The 20,320-nt window shown below is 39.1% G+C and overlaps 1 protein-coding gene across 1 annotated transcript in view; it reads right to left on the bottom strand.

Annotated features, from left to right (window-relative positions):
* MYO16 (myosin XVI) overlaps positions 1-20,320 on the bottom strand; it is a 638,577-nt gene that overhangs the window by 547,987 nt on the left and 70,270 nt on the right. The window contains 1 exon segment of the mRNA XM_017868179.1: positions 6,068-6,331. Coding sequence (XP_017723668.1) covers positions 6,068-6,293 — 226 coding nt within the window. The 5' untranslated portion in view covers positions 6,294-6,331.

Raw genomic sequence — 20,320 nt, 5'->3', positions numbered from 1 at the left:
AAAACTTTTCCTGTATGCATTTTGAGAGAAGTAATACATATGCTAGAGACATTACACTGTCTCTAAACAGATTACTTTCATTTGCAATCCAAATTTCTTAAATTGTAAGAAATTCCTATTTTTCCCCTAGCACAGTGAGGTATATGAGTACTCACAAAGGTATTTGCAAGGTAGTTGAGAAACTCAAGGGAAGTAATATATGTATATCCATTATTTTATACTTGGGTCAGCTCCAAGTACCAAATAAATATACCCTATTACAGACTAAATGTTCCTTTCCCTCAAAAATCATACGTAGAAGCCCTAACCCTCAGGTGATGGTATTAGGAGTTGTAGCCTTTGGGAGGGAATTAGGTTGGATGAGGTTATGAGATGGAGTCCCATGATAAGATCAGCGCTCTTAAAAGAAAAGAAATCAGAGTTTCCTCTTCATGTGAGGACACAACGAGAAGGTGGCTGTCAGCAAGCCAGGAACCTTGATCTAGGACTCCCCAGTCTTCAGAACTGTGAGCAATAAATGTCTGCTGCTTAAGCCGCTTAGTCTATGATATTTTGATATAGCAGTCTGAGCTGAACAGACACCCTATAGAGCCAAATATTTTAATTTTTACATTGCAATAATGCATTTGAAATTATAATAATTGTTACATATTCAAACTCTTTCATTGAGTTCTAGGAGTCAACTATTTCTTCATCATTTGATACTGAAGATAACCTTCACTATAGTCCATCATTTTTGCTTCCATTAGTAATGGAAACTATTCACTAAAAGAGATGAAATTATATAGTTGCCTTGCTGAGGATATTTCCTTCTAATATCTTGAGAAATTTTTGTGTCATTACTGTCATAAAGCATTACCATAGCATATAGGAAAGGTGTATACAGTTTGCTGTGTACACAGAGAAAGCATGCGAAACACATTGTGTGTGTACACATGTGTGTGTTTCTGTGTGGGTGGTTATTTTTGTGTGCTTCCTATGGTTCCTATCACTTTGAGGACCTTAACATGATCATCACACCATGCAAAATGTGAAACTTTTCTATCCAGTCCTTTCTCTCCTTTGCCATTCAAAAAAGAAATACACAAAAAGCAACTTCTTAAATAAAATAAAACACAACTAAAAGTTAATCATGTATTAATTCAAATAAAAAATTACTCTTTGCTTCTTTTGAATTAAAAAATCAGATCTGACTGCTTGCTTAGATTTTAGTGTCTTTATACCAATATTCATAATATAAACAAACTGTCATACATAATACACTTATCCATTTATTACACTTAAAAATACATGTTAAGAAATCCTTGCCAGGCATTTGTGGTTACCAACAGATTTTAACCATGTAACAAATATTGACTGCCTATTGATAAGATTATATTATATTCCACCAAAATGGTATCCATATATACATGTGAAATAATTTCTAGGAAGGCAAATTTAGCACTGATGAATTCTAGCAACTATAGGAAGTTTCAGGACAGGAAATTCTTTATGTCCTAAGAATAAGGACAAAGGAGTGGTGAGTCCATGCCAAACCATTACTGAAACTCTTGAATCATATTTGATCCTTCTTTGTAGTGCTTATTCTTTATATCTTTTTTTTTCTATAGGTCCCATTTAAAAAATACAGTATTTGCCTTGGTCCATTTTTTCTCCCATACTTGCAGGTTCCCTTCTTTGCTTTACTTTCAGGTCATCTTCCACACCCTCACTCTTAGCCAAGGTCCATGGTTCTTTCATTAATTAGTATCAAAACCAGGAGGAGAATCACCACAGGTTCACACCACATCTCTCACCTCTCTCTGAACACCATAGTCTCCTAGGCACCATTAAAAACCATCCTGGCCCCACATAAGACTGATTACATCAGCATCTTTATGAGCAGGTCCTAGACATGGAAATTAAAAAATAAAATCTTCCCAGGTGATTCTGTTATCCAGCCAGGATTGATAACGACTGCTAGAGGTGATCCCAGCTGAACCCAAGCCCTTCCAGTGGGCAGCTGACCTCATCACAGTATGCACGTGCACAGGCTTGCTCCATCAATTGTCTTCTCTTACTCTAGTGTCACCAGATTTTCCCTCTCACATGAATTATTTTTATTTTATTTTGAATTTTACTTCAAGTTCTGGGATACATGTGCAGAACGTGCAGGTTTGTTACATAGGTATACAGGTGCCATGGTGGTTTGCTGCACCCATCAACCTATCATCTAGGTTTTAAGCTCCATGTACATTGGTGTTTGTCCTAATGTTCTCCCTCCCATTACCCCCTAACCCCCGACAGGCCCCGGTGTGTGATGTTCCCCTCCCTGTGTCCGTTGTTCTCATTGTTCAACTCCCACTTATGAGTGACGATGAGTGGTGTTTGGTTTTCTCTTCCTGTTTTAGTTTGCTGAGAATGATGGTTTCCAGCTTTATCCATGTCCCTGTAAAGGACATGAACTCATTCTATTTTCTAGCTGTATAGCATTCCATGGTGTTTATGTACCACATTTAATATCCAGAATCTACAAGGAACTTAAACAAATTTACAATAAAAAAAAAAACCCATCAAAAAATGGGTGAGGGATATGAACACACACTTCTCAAAAGAAGACATTTATGTGGCCAACAAAGCTCATCATCACTGGTCATTAGAGAAATGCAAATGAATTATTTTTATCAGCACATATACTTGCTGTTAATTCTCCCATCATTAAAAAAAAGCTCTTAATGTCTGTTCCCTCTTCATCAATCTTTTCATTTCTCTCCTCTTTACAGAAACCTCCTTTAAAGAGCTCTTTATACTTTCTGTGCCCATTCCTGCTTTCCTACTCTGTTTGGAACCTAATCCATTAAAATTCCTGCTTCCAACAAGTCATGAAAACTAATCACCTCCATACTCCTAAATGTAATGGTCAGTTTTCAGGCTTCCTCCTGCTTGATCAATAAAAATTTCTCCTCCTTGAAAACTTCTTATCTTGGATCCCAAGAAAGCACCCTCCCTCATTTTCATCCTTTCTTCCTGGTCATTCCTTATGGTTGGACCTCATTTCACCGAATTGTTAATATTGGAATTCCTTGGGACTCAGTTCTTAGACTTCTTATCGTTTTACCTAAACTCTTTCCCTATGTCACTTTGTCCACTTTTGGGGTTTTCAGTATCATCTATATGCTCATGAGTTTTTAATTTACACCTCCAGTCAGGATGCCACCCCATCTCATTCACAACTCCTAGAGGCACTCCTACTGTGGCTAATGGCGTTTCATTCTTCTATTTGTTGAGGCCCTAAAAGCTTGATGTTATCCTGGAATTCTCACTCCCTGTAGTAGGGAACATTTTGGCTGTCCCAATTTCACCCTCTGGAGTTACACCTGCAACTATGCAATGTGATCTGGAGAAAGGGACGTATGGTTACTAAGGGACGTATGGTTACTAGTGAGCTGCCTCTGGAACAGGAGGTGAACCTGCATAGTCCAGGTGAGCCCAGTGCCATCACATAGGCCCCTAAAGGTGCAAGAGGGAGGCAGAAGATTCAGTCAGATACAAGGATGGACAAAGAAACAGGCAAACTGAAGCATGAGAAGGAGCACTGTCCCTGCCCTGTATCCATCACTGCTGACCTTGGAGACGGAGGAGGGGGCTCTGATCCAAGGAAGGCAGGTGGCCTCTGGAAGCTAGAATTGTTGAACCAGTGCTGATGACACCTTGTTTACATCTCACCAAAGCCCATACCTGACCTCTGACCTACAGAACTGTAAGATAATATTTACGCTGTTTGCCACTCTTAAATTCATGATAATTTGTTTCGGTAGCAATAGAAAATCAATACACTCCCTATAGCCAGGTAATCAGCATTTTCTGTCAGCTCTGTCCTAAAAATAAATCCTAAAATTGACTATTTCTCACCATATCCTTGCTCCACTTAGGTCCAAGCCACCATAATCTCTCGCCTAGCTCGCCACTAGAAACTAGGTTGCATAGTTTCACACCTACAACATCTGCTAACAAAGCATTAATTCAGATTGTATGACATGAATGTTTGTGGAAACATGACTTATATAATAACTGCTTCTTGGCTTTTGAGTTAGTACTTTACTACTACGAATTTTCCTTTAACCCTAATCTAGACATAATTGTGTACTGTAGGTATTTGGTACAAGAAATTTTAAAACGTTTCCAATACATTAAAAGAAGCGTTTTTGAGACAGGGTCTTGCTCTATTGCACAGATTGGAGTTCAGGTCACCATCATGACTCACTATAGCCTTAACCCCTAGGCTCAAACAATCCCTTACCACAGCTTTTTGAGTAGCTGGACATGCACCACTGTGTACAGCTCATTTTTAAAAATATTTTGTAGAGATGGGGTCTTGCTATGTTGCCCAGGCTTGTCTCTAACTCCTGGCTTCAGGAGAGTCTTCCACCTCTGCCTCCCAAAGTGCTGGGATTACAGGTGTGAGCTACCACACTGGCACCAATTAATTTTTGTGTTTTATTACTTTTAAATCAAAATAGGTCTTAAATTTCAAGACCTGCTTTCTCATTTAAGTTTGTTGTAACAACTACTGTGTGTTGAACAAGAACCAATCACTTTACTCTTTCACTCAATGCTGCTGGAAGGTAAGAGATGGGCAGGAGGGAGCAATGACCTTGTGGACATTGTCCCTACCTTCGATGTGCTCACAAACTCATGGAGGAGGTGGCCATTAAATGAACAGCCATAGGTGAGAAGAGAATAACAAAATGAAAGGTCAGAGTGCTCCAGACAGCTTTCCAGAGAATATGACACTATGGCTGAATTTCAGTTCCTTCAAGGGTAAAGTAAGTGGACCACACCAAAAATTTTTAGGTACTTTCCAGCTCAAAGATTCACTGTTACTGTCATTGCAGTTAAAGACAAAAAAAAAAAAAAAAAAAAAAAATCAGAAATTCTCAGAGTATTCCAATTTAACTAGAAAAAGCCCACACAAAACCATGAAAAGAACGACTTGAGTCTTCTTACTATGTATAACTATTATTCTACATAATGTGCTATAGGTTTTCTTAGCTAATAGATCCACAATCCCCATTTGAAAGCCTTCAAAGCACATACGTTATTGAATTTATTATTTTTCCAAACTGAACAGGTTATAAACCATGAATAGGTCAGTGAAAGTTTTGCCACTAAATGATCTATCAAAATAATGGCTTCAGAGCTTTTTGGATTTCAAATTGTGAATAACGAATTGTGAAGAATGCTCATTTTAGATTCATTCAAACACTGATTTGGGAGCCAATCAAGGTAAATTGATTTATATCTGTTTCTTTGAAGCCTTGTACAACTACAATTACATCCAGAGCTGGAACATTTCTCTCACATTTGAACTTGGGCAAGTGGGTTCTATATAGGAAAACAGAAAATTCACATACAAGAATATATAAAAGTGAAAATTTAGTAGTCTTGTGAAGACAATTGAGATTTGCATTGGGCAATCTTAGTAAAACGTGATACCACAAGCCAAACAACTTTAAGGGAGAAAGAAATTGATTCCTGAGAGTCAGGGGAAGTCACATTACTGCCACATCTATCAAAGCATGAGCTAAGGATTAACAAATTCCATAGCCCCAAATCATCATCAGGAAAAACAATTCACTGAAATTCCTGCACTCTGGGAGGCTGACGCTGGAGAACTGCTCGAGCCCTGGAGTTTGAGACCAGCCTGGTCAACATAGTGGGACCCTGTCTCTATAAAATTTTCTAAATAGAAAACAATTCATTGATAAAAAGTTTCCCTAACAATTAGAACTGAACAATTTGAAAGGAACTCGCTTGCTCTTCTGATAGGTAATTCTTTAAAAAATAAAATACAATTTCACCACAATTTTTACATTTTTTTTTATCTTACTAGGTGGCAGGACTTTTAATGATGTTCTTTGCAAACTGCATTTTTTTCTTGAATAATTCGAACAGTTAAAAGATAGTAGCCTCCAATATTTAAAAGGACTTTTCTGCCCTGTCTCTCCATCAAAAAAACAAGAAACCAACAAAAATCAATCATTAAAAAATCACATCAGAAAGCGGGTCCTTCTTTCTTATCATGTACCTTCTTTGTCATTGTGGTGGATAATCGCGTCCTGTATCATGTCCGCCAGGTCGAAGTGAACTTTCGGATTCTTCGCATGCTTCAGCCTTTTCAGGAACCCTTCCTGCTTCTGAAAAGCCTTCTCGCGCTCATAGTAGGCTTTGATTTGCTCACAGCGCATGCGCTTCACCAGACGCTGCCGTTGGCCAAGGGGAAGGGACTCTAGCAAGCACTGGTCGATTTCCATCTCATGGGATCGAAAAACGTTACATAGCTGAAAGCAACCTGGAAGAAATGCAAGGGGAGCGTCACCAGACCTATTATAACCACTACACGTGTGCACCACAGCACGTTCGCTTTTATATTGCCCATTGCACAGGTCATAAACGGAACAATTCTCCCTGCACTTGATATTGCAAATCCAAAGCCCTTTTTATAGATTGGGAGAAAGCCGCTCGTGTGTTTCTCAAGATTCCGTGGTAATAAAACAAATGGTAGAATTAGACATGCATATGTAGTTAAGCTCAACTCAATTACTAACCATCCATCCCTTCCTGTTTCTTTCAATGCACAGCCAAAGCCTCCAGATTTCACCACTGTGTGAGGCTCCTTCTGTCTAATTGAATAATACTAACTAATTTTGCATGTTAAATGTGGGCATAAAATCATTCCAACTTTTTCAGAACAACCTAATAGAATTGCTTTTGCATATCATGATGACTAATCAAGATGCTGTTAATTTAATGTAATAGAATATATATGCCGCCAAGTATAATGGCTCAAGCCTGTAATCTCAGTGCTTTGAGAGGTTGAGACGGGAGGATCACTTGAAGCCAGGAGTTAAAGACTTGCCTGGGCAACATAGGAAGATCCTGTCTGTCCAAAAAAAAAAAAGAGAAACTTTTAAGTTAGCTAGGCATGGTGGCATGTGGCTGTAGTGCCAACTACTTGGAGGCTGAGGTGGGGGATCGCATAAGCCCAGGATCTTAAGGTTGCAGTGAGCTAGGTTTACACCACTGCATTCCAGTCTGGGCTACAGAATGGGGAAAAAAAGGAGAATATATGCTATCAACTCTTTATATGATACAGTAGATATTTTTCACCAATTTATTGCTAAATTCTTTTTCTCATCATCAGTGGCATTCATTTCCAAGAAACCTGTGGGTAAGTATAAAGACTGAGGGTTGGCACAGAGATATTTCTCAAAATTGTGGAGAGAATTTTGGCTGCTACAGTTCTTGTTTTATTTATATAGTGATTAACAAACTGAATTCCCATTTCTGAAACTTAAAATATCCCGTTTGTTTCAAAAGTCTATTTCCTATAAACACCAGTCAAAGCACCTGTAATGGAATTGTACAAACACTTATATTTACCACTAGGTTAAAATTTTACTATTGGCAGAAAATCAATGTTAAAGCATTAAAAATTCTAGAAGCTGGCTTGCAAACACAGATTCAGATGTGTTTATATATTCTTAAGCTATTTATGACATAAGGTCCCAAGGAGGTTAAAGTAACTATGCATGAACAAAATGTGGTTGATCATATGCCATATCTGAGAAGATTATATACTAAGGGTATAGTTCATCTTTGGAAAGATGCCCTGGTCCTTTGAAGGAACAAGTCATGACAGCACTATTTCCACTTCTGTTTCTTGTGACACTTTGCAAGTCTTTATTCTCACAGCCCCCAGGTGCACCAGCATAACCATCCCTGTTTAGCATACAAAGAAAACCAAGTTGAGAGAGGCTGTGACTTGTCTAAGATTAAAGAGACAATTAGGCAAACAATAAAAAATGCTCCATAGAGAAGAAACAAACCAAAGCTCCGTGATTCTCTAATGCCAGGTATTGAATATATAAGTACTTTTATATAAGATGTAGGAAGAGAAAGAAGCCGTGTTGGGGGATTTTGTGTTCAATTATTTGCATGTGACAAAAGCTATACATTTTAGTATCACGTTTTCATAAGACTGTTCATAAGTATTCGTAAAAGTGATGTGAGAAATATTAATTAGCTATACAGAAAATGTTCCCTTTCCAGTGACCTATACGCAAATAGACAACAGCGGTTCTGAAATGATGACAAATTGCTCTGGAGTACACTTATTTGATAAAAGCTATGATCACTGCCAGAGACAGATTGTATGAGAAAGCTCATAAATAAAGAACCGTAAATGTCTTCTGCTTTCACATCTGTGTAGAAAACTGCACAGGGCTTGATTGATTGACTGTGATGCTTGTGACACTTTGACTTCTGTGACTTTCCTGGCTTGTGCCCAGGGGATCAACAGGGCCACAAAAAAAAAAAAAAGCCTGAAGAATTAAAACAAATAACATCGCAGAGTGCCATGTGTTGATTAGCCAGCAGTTGATGGCTGAGGATAATCTAATAAACACCGCAGCAGTCCTCTAGTTTGTGACTCTCAAGAAGGGTCTCTTGGTGAAATTTCAATTAACTTTTAAGGATTCCACGGTGACAGATCATGATTCATTGAGTTATCGCTCACAGGCTGTCAAGAGGGAATGTAGAAGGCGGCTCTTAAATTAATTTTCTTATTTTCCTTTTTGATTTGGAAAACTCAAAGGCCGTGATTGTTAAATTTCAAATCAATTCATGTCTTAAATCTTGATTTTAATGTATTTTGTTAAATAATTCCCCATGTTTTGATCTAAAACATTAGTTTATAAATTGATTCTTTTGTAATCTGAAAATTTATTGGGCATTTTGACTTTGTTTTAATCTAAGTACAAGTGGGTCAGCTGTGTCATGTATGTATATGTCTATGAATCGATAAGATATATAATATGACCAGTTGATCTAAAAAAAAATAAAGAAAAAATCTATAAGATAACACAGGGATTCAGGGGATCATGATGGACGGGAGGCAGGGCTGGACTGCAGCTCTGGACAGAGCAGCATGTGAAGGCTTGCATTGTGAATTTTAGCTCCAGATTGACTTCAAGAAGAAACCAGCAATCCCGAGAGGACCCACAGATCCTCTGAAAGAAGTGGACTGCTCCTGCAGGACATGGGAGACACCTCAGATACTGTGAGTGCCCCAACTGCAGAAGTGGGAAAGAGAGGTCCTCCTCTCCCGAACACACACCCCGACTGGAGAAGCTGGAGTTCTGTCCGTGGGAGAAGTTTTGAACTTTACCTGGAGCTGAGTCAAGTTAGACAGCCGAGCAAAATACATGGGTAGAGGAAGCAGCAGAAAAGGCCCTGGGAGCTCACTGGGTCCCCAAGCAGCCCGTTCCTGCCTGGCACCACAGGGATCCATTGGGAGGGGGGCCAGAGACAGAAGGAATTCTCTAGCTGAACTTTGTAACATTTTGAACAGGATGAGAAGCATCCTAGCCAGGGAGGTTGTGAATCAGACATGCAGACTTCACAGACGGTGAAAGAACTAAAGCCCTTTTCTCTCGCAGCTGGAAGTTGGATAGCCTCGGGCAAGTTTTCAAACCCATCTTGCCCTCCACCTGGGAACAGACTCAGGGCTGTTGGTTTGGGGGGCACAGTGGGAGTGAGATCGACCCTTAGGTTTGCCTGGCCCGTGACTGCCAGCTTTCCCCTACTTCCCTGACAACCTGCATGACTCAACAGAGGCAGTCATAATCCTCCTAGGTACAAAACTCCAGTGACCTGGGAATGCCACCACCATCCCCACAGCAGCCACAGCAAGACCCACCCAAGGAGAGTCTGAGCTCAGTCACACCCAGCCCTGCTCCCACCTGAAGGTCCTTCCCTATCCACCCTGGTAGTGGAAAACAAAGGGCATTAATCTTGGGAGTTCTAGGGTTCCACCCACTGCCAGTCCCTCTCCAGACTACTACAGCTGATGCTTTCTGGGAAGTGCCACCTCCTGGAGGAGGCCAACCAGCACAAAAATAGAACATTAAACCACCAAAGCTAAGGACACTTATGGAGTCCATTGCAGCCTTCACCACTTCCACCAGAACGGGTACTGGTATCCATGGCTGAGAGACATATAGATGGCTCAGGTCACAGGACTCTGTGCAGACAACCCCCAGTACCAGCCTGGAGCTGGGTAGACTCACTGGATGGCTAGACCCAGAAGAGAGACAACCATCACTGCAGTTTGGCTCACAGGAAGTCACATCCACAGGAAAACGGTGACAGTACTACATCAAAGGAACACCCCATAAGACAGAAGAATCTGAACAACAGCCTTCAGCCCTAGACCTTCCCTCTGACAGAGCCTACCCAAATGAGAAGGAACCAGAGAACCAACCCTGGTAATATGACAAAACAAGGCTCTTCAACATCCCAAAAAAATCACATTCGTTCACCAGCAATGGATCCAAACCAAGAAGAAATCTCTGGTTTACCTGAAAAAGAAATCAGAAGGTTAGTTATTAAGCTAATCAGGGAGGGACCAGAGAAAGCCAAAGCCCAATGCAAGGAAATCCAAAAACTGATATGAGAAGCAAAAGGAGATATTCATGAAAATAGATAGCTTAAAGAAAAGACAATCAAAAATTTAGGAAATGTTGGACACGCTTTTAGAAATGCAAAATACTCAGGAAAGTCTCAGCAACAGAAGTGAACAAGTAGAAGAAAGAAGTTCAGAGCTTAAAGACAAAGTCTTAGAATTAACCCAGTCCAACAAAGACAAAGAAAACAGAATAAGAAAATATGAACAAAAGCCTCCAAGAAGTCTGGGATTATGTTAAATGACCAAACCTAAGAATAATCAGTATACCTGAGGAAGAAGAAAATTCTGAAAGTGTGGAAAACATATTTGGGGGAATAATCAAGGAAAATTTCCCCAGCCTTGAGAGAGACCTAGATAGACATCTAAACAGAAGAAGCACAACGAACACCTGGGAAATTCTTCACAAAAAAGATCTTCGCCTAGGCACACTGTCATCAGGTTATCTAAAGTTAAGATGAAGTAAAGAATCTTAAGAGCTATGAGACAGAAGCACCAGGTAGCCTATGAAGGAAAACCTATCAGATTAACAGCCGATTTCTCAGCAGAAACCCTGTAAGCTACAAGGGATTGAGGACCTATCTTCAGCCTCCTCAAACAAAACAATTATCAGCCCAGAATTTTGTATCCAGAGAAACTAAGTATCATAGAGGAAGGAAGAATACAGTCGTTTCCAGATAAATGCTGAGAAAATTTGCCATTACCAAACCACCACTATAAGAACTGCTAAAAGGAGCTTTAAATCATGGAAACACATCAAAACAGGACCTCTTTAAAGCATAAAGCACACAGGATCTATAAAACAAAAATACAAGTTAAAAAGCAAAAACAAAAAACAAAACCAAAGGATACAAGCAACAATGAGTATGATGAAAGCAACGGTACCTCACATTACAATACTAACATTGAATGTAAATGGCCTAATCACTCCACTTAAATGACACAGAACTACAGAATGGATAACTCACCAACCAACTATCTGCTGCCTTCAAGAGACTCACCTAACACGTACGGACTCACATCAACTTAAAGTAAAGGGGTGGAAAAAGGCATTTCATGCAAATGGACACCAAAAGGAAGCAGGGGTAGCTATTCTTATATCAAAAAAAACAAAAACAAAAAAACAACAACAAACTTTACAGCAGCGGCAGTTAAAAGAGACAACGAGAGACATTACATAATGGTAGAAGGCCTTGTCCAACAGGAAAATATCACAATCCTAAACATATATGTACCTAACACTGGAGTTTCTAAATGTATAAAATAACTACTTATAGACCTAAGAAATAACATAGACAGCAACACATTAATAGTAAGGGACTTCAGTACTCCACTGACAGCACTAGACAGGTCATCAAGACAGAAAGTCAACAAAGAAACAATGGATTTAAACTATACCTTGGAACAGATGGACTTCTGACAGCTAAAGACTGGTCAACAGACACCCTTCCTCCTGGTGGTCACTCAAAATCCCCTTTTACTAAGGCAAATGTCCCCTGAAAAACACTTCAATTCCTATCGCTTGCTTCATTTTTCTCCTTGGTTTTTATCACCTTATACTACAATAGCTATCTATCTAATTATTTATTTATTTTAGAGATGGAGTCTTGCTCTATTGCCCAGGCTACAGTGCAGTGGCATAATCAAAGCTCACTGCAGCCTCAAACTCCTGGCCTCAAGCAATTCTCCCACTTCAGCCTCCCAAGTAGCTGGGACCGCAGGCATTTACCACCACACTCGGCTCTCCTGCAATATCAGTTACTATGCTTCAACTGTATATTATACTGATATGTGTACTAATTGATTTCCTAAAATACAATACTATATATTTTCTTATTGCTCTGTAAGCCCCATAAAGGCAGGAACTCAGACTGTTTCATCCCCTGCTTACTTTCAGCATCCAGAACAGGAGGTAGTCAATAGTTTTGTTGTTGTTGCTGAATGAAATTGCAGAACAGACAATTACACTGATGGCAGAAACATCACACTCTTTATTAGGACCTAATCCAGCACTTAACACATGGCAGGTAAATGCTTAGTCTTGCTCTTACAGAAATGCAAGGTGACACTGTGCTCTCATGTAACTGCTCTTCCTTACAGAATTATCTGGCCTGAGGCAGTGTCATCGAGCTCATCTTTGTATTGGATTTCTTTATCTCCAGTGTTACACTTTTTTAGGAGGGCAAGGGAGGTGGCAGGGATCCCACATATATGGTTATCCTGCAATTCGAGATAAAAGTTTACAGCCAGAAGCCCCACCTCAGTGAATGTGTATCTCTGTAGGACTAAACTCAAAAGCCAGCAAATATCTGACATCCAGTTATATATTTATATACACAGTTTCCCCACACCTTGGTTTGGAGGACCCTATGCACTGTGTCATGATGTCAAGACATTATGTTATAACTAACTAGAAATATAAAGAGTAAAGTGAAGAGGAAAATGAACAACAACAAAAAAAAAGCGTAAAATTATTCTGCTGTACAACTACCAGAAATGCCCCATGTGATCTAGAATAAAAATCTTCCTGTGGCCATGGTACACTCAGTGTTCAAGATTTTTAAGCAAATCTCTCTGTGATTGCTAAAGAGGCAAAACGTTACTAAGAGCACAGAAAATTTGATCTAAGTACATTTATGGAAACTTGCAGACAAATTTGCAGGAAACATTCTTTTTCAAGAATTCATAGATGATTTATGGTATTAGCTGTGTCTTAGGCCATAAAGCAAAGCAAATCTCAGTAAATTCTGAGGAACCAAAATTACACAGGCGTTTTCTTAACATAATTGAAAAGGGAATATCAACTACAGAAATGAAACCATACCTCCCCATATGTTCAGAAACTTATAAAGCCAATTCTACATAAAGCATGGTTCAGAGAAAAAAAAAAATCACAGAAATAATAAATTTTTAGAATTAACCATTGATGAAAGGAAATCCATCACAATTTTGTGGATAAAACTAAAGCAATTCATAGAAATAAATTCATAACTTTAAATACATTGTAGAAAAGAATATAGTTTTAAAGTCAATAAGCAAAGTATCTGGCACATGAATTTAGAAAACACACACACACACACACACACACACACACAAAGTCGAAACAAAAAAGAAAGAAGAAAACGAAATTATGCTACTAATTAATAGAAATGAAACAAGAAAAGAGCAAAGGTGAAGAAAGACGTGAGAAACTGACCATTTCTAGAACAGTATAACTTACAAAAAGTGACTCAAGAAGAAGTGGAAAATGAACCAATTTATGCAATCATTGTATAAATTAAATCAGTTTTAAAATCTATAGACCAGAAATAAAAACAAACAAACAAAATGACCCAAATGATTTAAACTGTCTTTAAGGAAGAGATAACCTGCATTTTCACCCAGTTCTTCCATACAATAGAAAAAGAAGAAAATTACCTCAATTCATTTCTGAGACAAGCATAAGCTTGATACCAAAATGAGGCCATCCAAAAAAGGAGAATTACAGGTCAATCTCTTGTACAAACACATGCAAATAGCCTACATGCATACACATTAGCAAAATGAACCCATGAATGTATAGTTTTTCAGCAGAATGAAAGGAGCAGCTTATTTTAAAACATTAAATTCTGTTTAAAATGTAGAAAAAGAAGGCCCTTTATTGCTGCTTCTATTCTACCTCAAAATGAAGGTCTTAGCATAGAAAAAAAAACAGAAAAAAAAAATAAGGAGCATAAAATGTGGGTAGACAGAAGGAAAAAATAATCAGTTATTATTGTAAATACTGTTATCTACATAGAAAAACCAACACACCCTGAATCAGCTATTAGGAGTGATAGTCCAGAACTTTGCTGAATGCAAGTCAAAATACACACATAAGAGAGCTACATTTTCAAACCTAACAAAAGATGCTCCACCTTATTAACATATAGCAAAATGTAAAAAGATAAAAAACATCATTGACTAAGTTTACAAATTGTCATTACAGTTAAAAAGCAAACTGGAAATGTTTAGTAAAATGTAGAATCATCTTTCCTACAACCCAGATATATATTTCTTCCACCTCTCAAAATACGCTGCAAATAAAATTAAACACAAAATAATATAGCATGCATTAAAAAAAACTACAGGTAACAAAAATAAACCTTTCAAATAACTTCTCCTCTATTTTTGGAGGATATAAATCTATTAAGCGACCTTCTCTCTTCAATATTTCCTAACTGTGGCTTTGGTAGAGGAATAGACACTTAGAGTGATGGAACAGAACAGAACAAAGCACAAACTCTACACAAACACAGCCACCTGACTGGTGACAGAGGTCCAAAGAGTAGCCAATGGAGGGAGCATCTTCAGATTATGATTAAAATGAAAATATTACAGCTACTGAGAAAAATAGTTTGGCAATTTCTTTAGCTACATTATGTAGGAACAGTTCTAGATGAAATTATGTGGTTCATTAAGATCATTCAAGATGGTATTCAACACAGGAGGCCTGGAAGCTTCAGCCGCAAGCAGGTGTGTGTCTTCTTAGGTGAGCCTGTTAGAGGGATGTGTGGTGCACACTGGCCGCCTGCTATCTGGTGCTGAGTCAGCTGTCTCCATGGAGCATCAGGGAAGCAGGACATTTACGATGGAGTACCTGCTTTTACTGACTGCTTTTTCTTTAATTTTTGTACTAGGTTTTATTGGTTATTATTCACCCTTTATGAGTAGAACTCAAAAAGCTGAGAATGAAGTGGATTCTGGTGAAAGTTTCAATATATCATGGGCATGAATGGAAATAAACTGCTTATTGCCCTACTTTTTTCCAAAAGGAAAATGAATCAACAGAAGGAAATAAAATAATCGTTGGAATATTTTCTATAAAAGAAAACAAAATTGACTTTATCATTTGTGAGTAAGAATATATATTTATTTATCTGATGTGGATGAATTATATTTCAATCACTTCTTCTTATATTTTCAATTTAGGAGATGCTTTATATCAAAGACCTCTTCAGATGTTTGGAACATGGAAGGGGGTGCTACTGATGCCCTGCCCAACTGATGCCCTTTACCCATCCCCACTGACCTGGTATATTAGTCTATTTTCATGCTCCTGATAAAGACATACACAAGACTGAAAAGAAAAAGAGGTTTAATTGAACTCACAGTTCCTTATGGTTGGGGAGGTCTCAGAATCATGGCAGGAGGCGAAAGGTACTTCTTAACAAGGCAGTGGCAAGAGAAAATGAGGAAGATGCAAAAACGGAAACCCCTGATAAAACCATCAGATTTCCTGATCTCGTGGTAGATCACTACCACGAGAATAGTATGGGGGAAACTGCTCCCATGATTCAAATTATCTCCAACTGGGTGCCTCCCACAACATGTGGGAGTTATGGGAGAACGACTCAAGATGAAATTTGGTGGGGACATAGCCCAATCATATCATTCTGCCCCTAGCCCCTCCAAATCTCATGTCCTCACATTTCAAAACAAATCATGCCTTCCCAACAATCCCCCAAAGTCTTAACTCATTTCAGCATTAACCCAAAGGTCCATAGTCCAAAGTCTCATCTGAGACAAGGCAAGTCCCTTCTGCCTATGAGCCTGTAAAATCAAAAGCAAGCTAGTTACTTCCTAGATACAATGCTGGTACAGGTATTGGGTAAATACAGCCATTCCAAATGGGAGAAATTGGCCAAAACAAAGGGGTTACAGCACCCATGCAAGTCAAGTCTAAAATCCAGCGGGGCAGTCACATTTTAAAGCTCCAAAATGATCTCCTTTGACTCCAGGTCTCACATCCAGGTCACACTGATGCAAGAGGTAGGTTCCCATAGTCTTGGGCAGCTCCACCCCTGTGGCTTTGCAGGGTATAGCCCCCCTCCTGGCTGCTTTCACGGGCTGGCATTCAGTGTCTGCGGTTTTTCCAGGTGTGTGGTGCAAGCTGTCCATGGATCTACCATTCTGGGGTCTGGAAGATGGTGGCCGTCTTCTCACAGCTCCACTAGGCAATGCCCCAGTGGAGGCTGTGACCCCACATTTCCCTTCCACACTGCCCTAGCAGAAGTTCTCCATAAGGACCCCGCCCCTGTCACAGACTTTTACCTGGGCATCCAGGCATTTCCATACATCTTCTGAAATATAGGTGGAGGTTGCCAAACCCCAATTTTTGACTTCTCTGTACCCGCAGGCTCAACACCATGTGGAAGCTGCCAAGGTTTGTGGCTTGCACCCCCTGACACCATGAGCCCAGTTGGACTTTGGCCCCTTTTAGCAATAGCTAGAGTGCCTGGGACACAAGACATCAAGTCCCTAGGCTGCACACAACATGGGGACCCTGGGCCTGGCCCATGAAACCATTGTTTTCTCCTATGCTTCTGGGTCTGTGAGGAGAGGGGTTACCATAAAGACCTATGACATGCCCTGGAGACATTTTCTCCATTGTCTTGGGGTTTAACATTCGGCTCCTTGTTACTTATGCAAATTTCTGCAGTCAGCTTGAATTTCTCCTCAGAAAACGGGTTTCTCTTTTGTACTGCATCATCAGGCTGCACATTTTCTGAACTTTTATGCTCTGTTTCCCTTTTAAAAAGGAATGCTTTTAATAGCACCCAAATCACCTCTTAAATGTTTTGCTGCTTAGAAATTTCTTCTACCAGATACCCTAAATCATCTCTCTCAAGTTCAAAGTTCCACAATTCTCTAGGGTGGGGGCAAAATGCCACCAGTCTCTTTGCTAAAATGAAGCAAAGAGTCACCTTTGCTTCAGTTCCCAACAGGTTCTTCATCTCCATCTGAGACCAGCTCAGCCTGGACCTTATTGTTCATACCACTATCAGCATTTTTGTCAAAGCCAGTCCACAAGTCTCTAGGAAGTTCCAAACTTCCCACATTTTCCTGTCTTCTTCTGAGCCCTCCAAACTGTTCCAACCTCTGCCTGTCATGCAGTTCCAAAGTTGCTTCCACATTTTTGGGTATGTTTTCAGCAACACCCCACTCTACTGATACCAGTTTACTGTATGAGTTAATTTTCATGCTGCTGATAAACACACATCTGAGACTGGGAAGGAAAAGAGGTTTAACTGGACATACAGTTCCACATGGCTGAGGAGGCCTCAGAATCACGGCGGGAGGCAAAAGGCACTTCTTACATGGCAGCGGAAGAGAAAATGAGGAAGATGCAAAAACAGAAATCCCTGATAAAACCATCAGATCTTGTGAGACTTATTCACTACCACTAGAATAATATGGGGAGACCACCCCATGATTCAAATTATCTCCCACTGGGTCCCTCCCACAACATGTGGGAATTATGGGAATACAATTCAAGATGAGAATTGGGTGGGAACACAGAGTCAAACCATATCACCTCGGTACTGGCTGGAAGGATTCACAGCTGTCCTCTCCTCTAGACAATTGCCCTGTCAGCCTCAGCCTCCCAGGGAGTGGAAGATCCTAACCCCATCCCATAAGCCATAGTCACTGAGAGACCTCCACAAGGATACAAAACATGTCCCCTTGACTCAATCAGAGACACTCCATGCTGTGATTTGTACCCTAAAGCAAAGTGGACTCGAATGATAATAGACTCTGCCGAAGACTACATAGTTTTTCTACTCTTTTCTGTTCTATGCCCTGCTTCTTTCATTCCCTTATGGGTTTTCTCTGTTGAGCCTTCTCAATACACAGGAATGTGCACCTGACTTCTCATACTCTGCTTCTAGGGGACATAGTCTATATAAAAATATACATATGTACACTTTGGGAGGCCGAGACGGGCGGATCACAAGGTCAGGAGATCGAGACCATCCTGGCTAACATGGTGAAACCCCATCTCTACTAAAAATACAAAAATTAGCTGGGCGCGGTGGTGCACCTGTAGTCCCAGGTACATGGGAGGCTGAGGCAGGAGAATGGCATGAACCCAGGAGGCGGAGCTTGCAGTGAGTGGAGATCGTGCCACTGCACTCCAGCCTGGGCGACAGAGCAAGACTCCGTCCCCCCAAAAAAAAAAAAAAGAATATACTTATGTACATTTATATATATATTATATATATAGGCATGTGTGTGTGCATATAAGCATATATATATCCTCTTTCATTTTCTATAACATTCATCTTTTACACCGGGGGAAGAATATATTTTAATACATACAAATGTTATCAAAGATTGAACATACTTAGTAATACTAGTTTTCAAAACTGAAAAAAAATAATAAAAGCACAAAAATAAGATACATGCAAAAAAATAAAATTGGACTTATTTTACATTATATACAAAATTAATTCAAAATGAATCGAAGACCTAAAATTGTAAAACTCTTAGAAAAAAAACACAAGGAAAAAATTTTTATGACATTTGTGACGTTGGACTTGGCAATGAATTCTAGATATGACACCAAAAGCACAGACAGAAAAAGCAAAAATAGACAAATGAGAATACGCCAAACTTAAAAACTTCTGTGCATAAAAGTACATAAGCATCACAGTGAAAAGACAACTTACAGAATGGGAGAAAATATTTACCAATATATACCTAATAGGAGATTAATATCTAGAATACATAAAGGACTCTTAGAACTCAACAACCAAAAAAATCAAATAATCAGATTAAAAATGGGAAAAGGACTTGAATAGATACTTTTCTAAAGGTGATATATAAATTCTCAACAAGCATATAAAGAGGTGCTCCACATCATTGATCATCAGAGAAATGCAAGTCAAAACCACAACAAGTTATGACCTCATATCTGAGAGAATAGCTACTATCAAAGAAACAGAAAATACAAAGCGTTGGTGAGGATGTAGAGAAATTGTAACACTTGTTCACTGTTGGGATTGTAAAGTGGTGCAGCCACTATGAAAACCAGTTTGGAGTATTCTCAAAAAATGAAAAATGGAACTATCATATGATCTGACAATGCTACTTCTGGGTATACATCAAAATAATTGAAAGCAGGGTGTTGGAGAGATATCTGTGCACCCATGTACATAAGAGCACTATTCAAAATTGCCAAGAAGTGGAAGCAGATGTCCAGAGATGAACGCATAAACAAAACAGGTATCCATGTATAATGGAATATTATTCAGCCTACAGAGGAAGAGGCCCTTCTACATGTCACAACATGGATGGATATTGAAGACACTTTTTAAGGGAAATAAACTGATCCCTAAAAGATAAATACTGTAGGATTCCACTTACAGGTTTCTAAAGAGGTCAAACTCAGAAGCAGAAAGTAGAATGATGGGTGCCAGGGACTGAGGGAAAATGAGAGTTGACGTTGAATGGGTACGGAGTTTCAGAATGGCAAGATGAAATGTTCGGGAAATCCGTTTCATAACAATGAGAATATTCTTAACATTCCTGAACTGTACACTTAAAAATAGTTACAATGGTACATTTTATGTTATGTGTTTTTACCACTATAGGAACATGAAAGAAATTGGTAAGACACAAGGAGCTACATTATGGGGCTTTAAAAACATATACATAGCTGAAGTATTTCACAAATAATGTAATCACAAACTTATTGTTTACCTTATTTCATAAAAGTGTTTGCTAGGATTTCTGCGAGCCTAAAAGATAGTTGTTCAGGAATTAGTACGCTTACATGCAGGTGCTGTAGTCACACACACACATTCATACACACACACACACACACACACACACATTGGTATCTGTTCTCCTAACAACTCCTCTAGCAGAAGTTTTATTCTCAGAACCCATTGTTATAACACTCTTCCAAAGACTTTTTTTTTTTTACTGCATATACAATGACAATGAAACAAAGGAACAATGAGGATTCTCAAAGACAGGAGTATAATCAATTTCAACTTACTCCCCAGAGTC

This window comes from Rhinopithecus bieti, unplaced genomic scaffold (assembly GCF_001698545.2).
Source record: "Rhinopithecus bieti isolate Rb0 unplaced genomic scaffold, ASM169854v2 scaffold_3734, whole genome shotgun sequence".
Lineage (NCBI taxonomy): Eukaryota > Metazoa > Chordata > Mammalia > Primates > Cercopithecidae > Rhinopithecus > Rhinopithecus bieti.
Note: the sequence above shows the minus strand (reverse complement) of the source record. Positions and strands in the feature narration are given on the sequence as shown.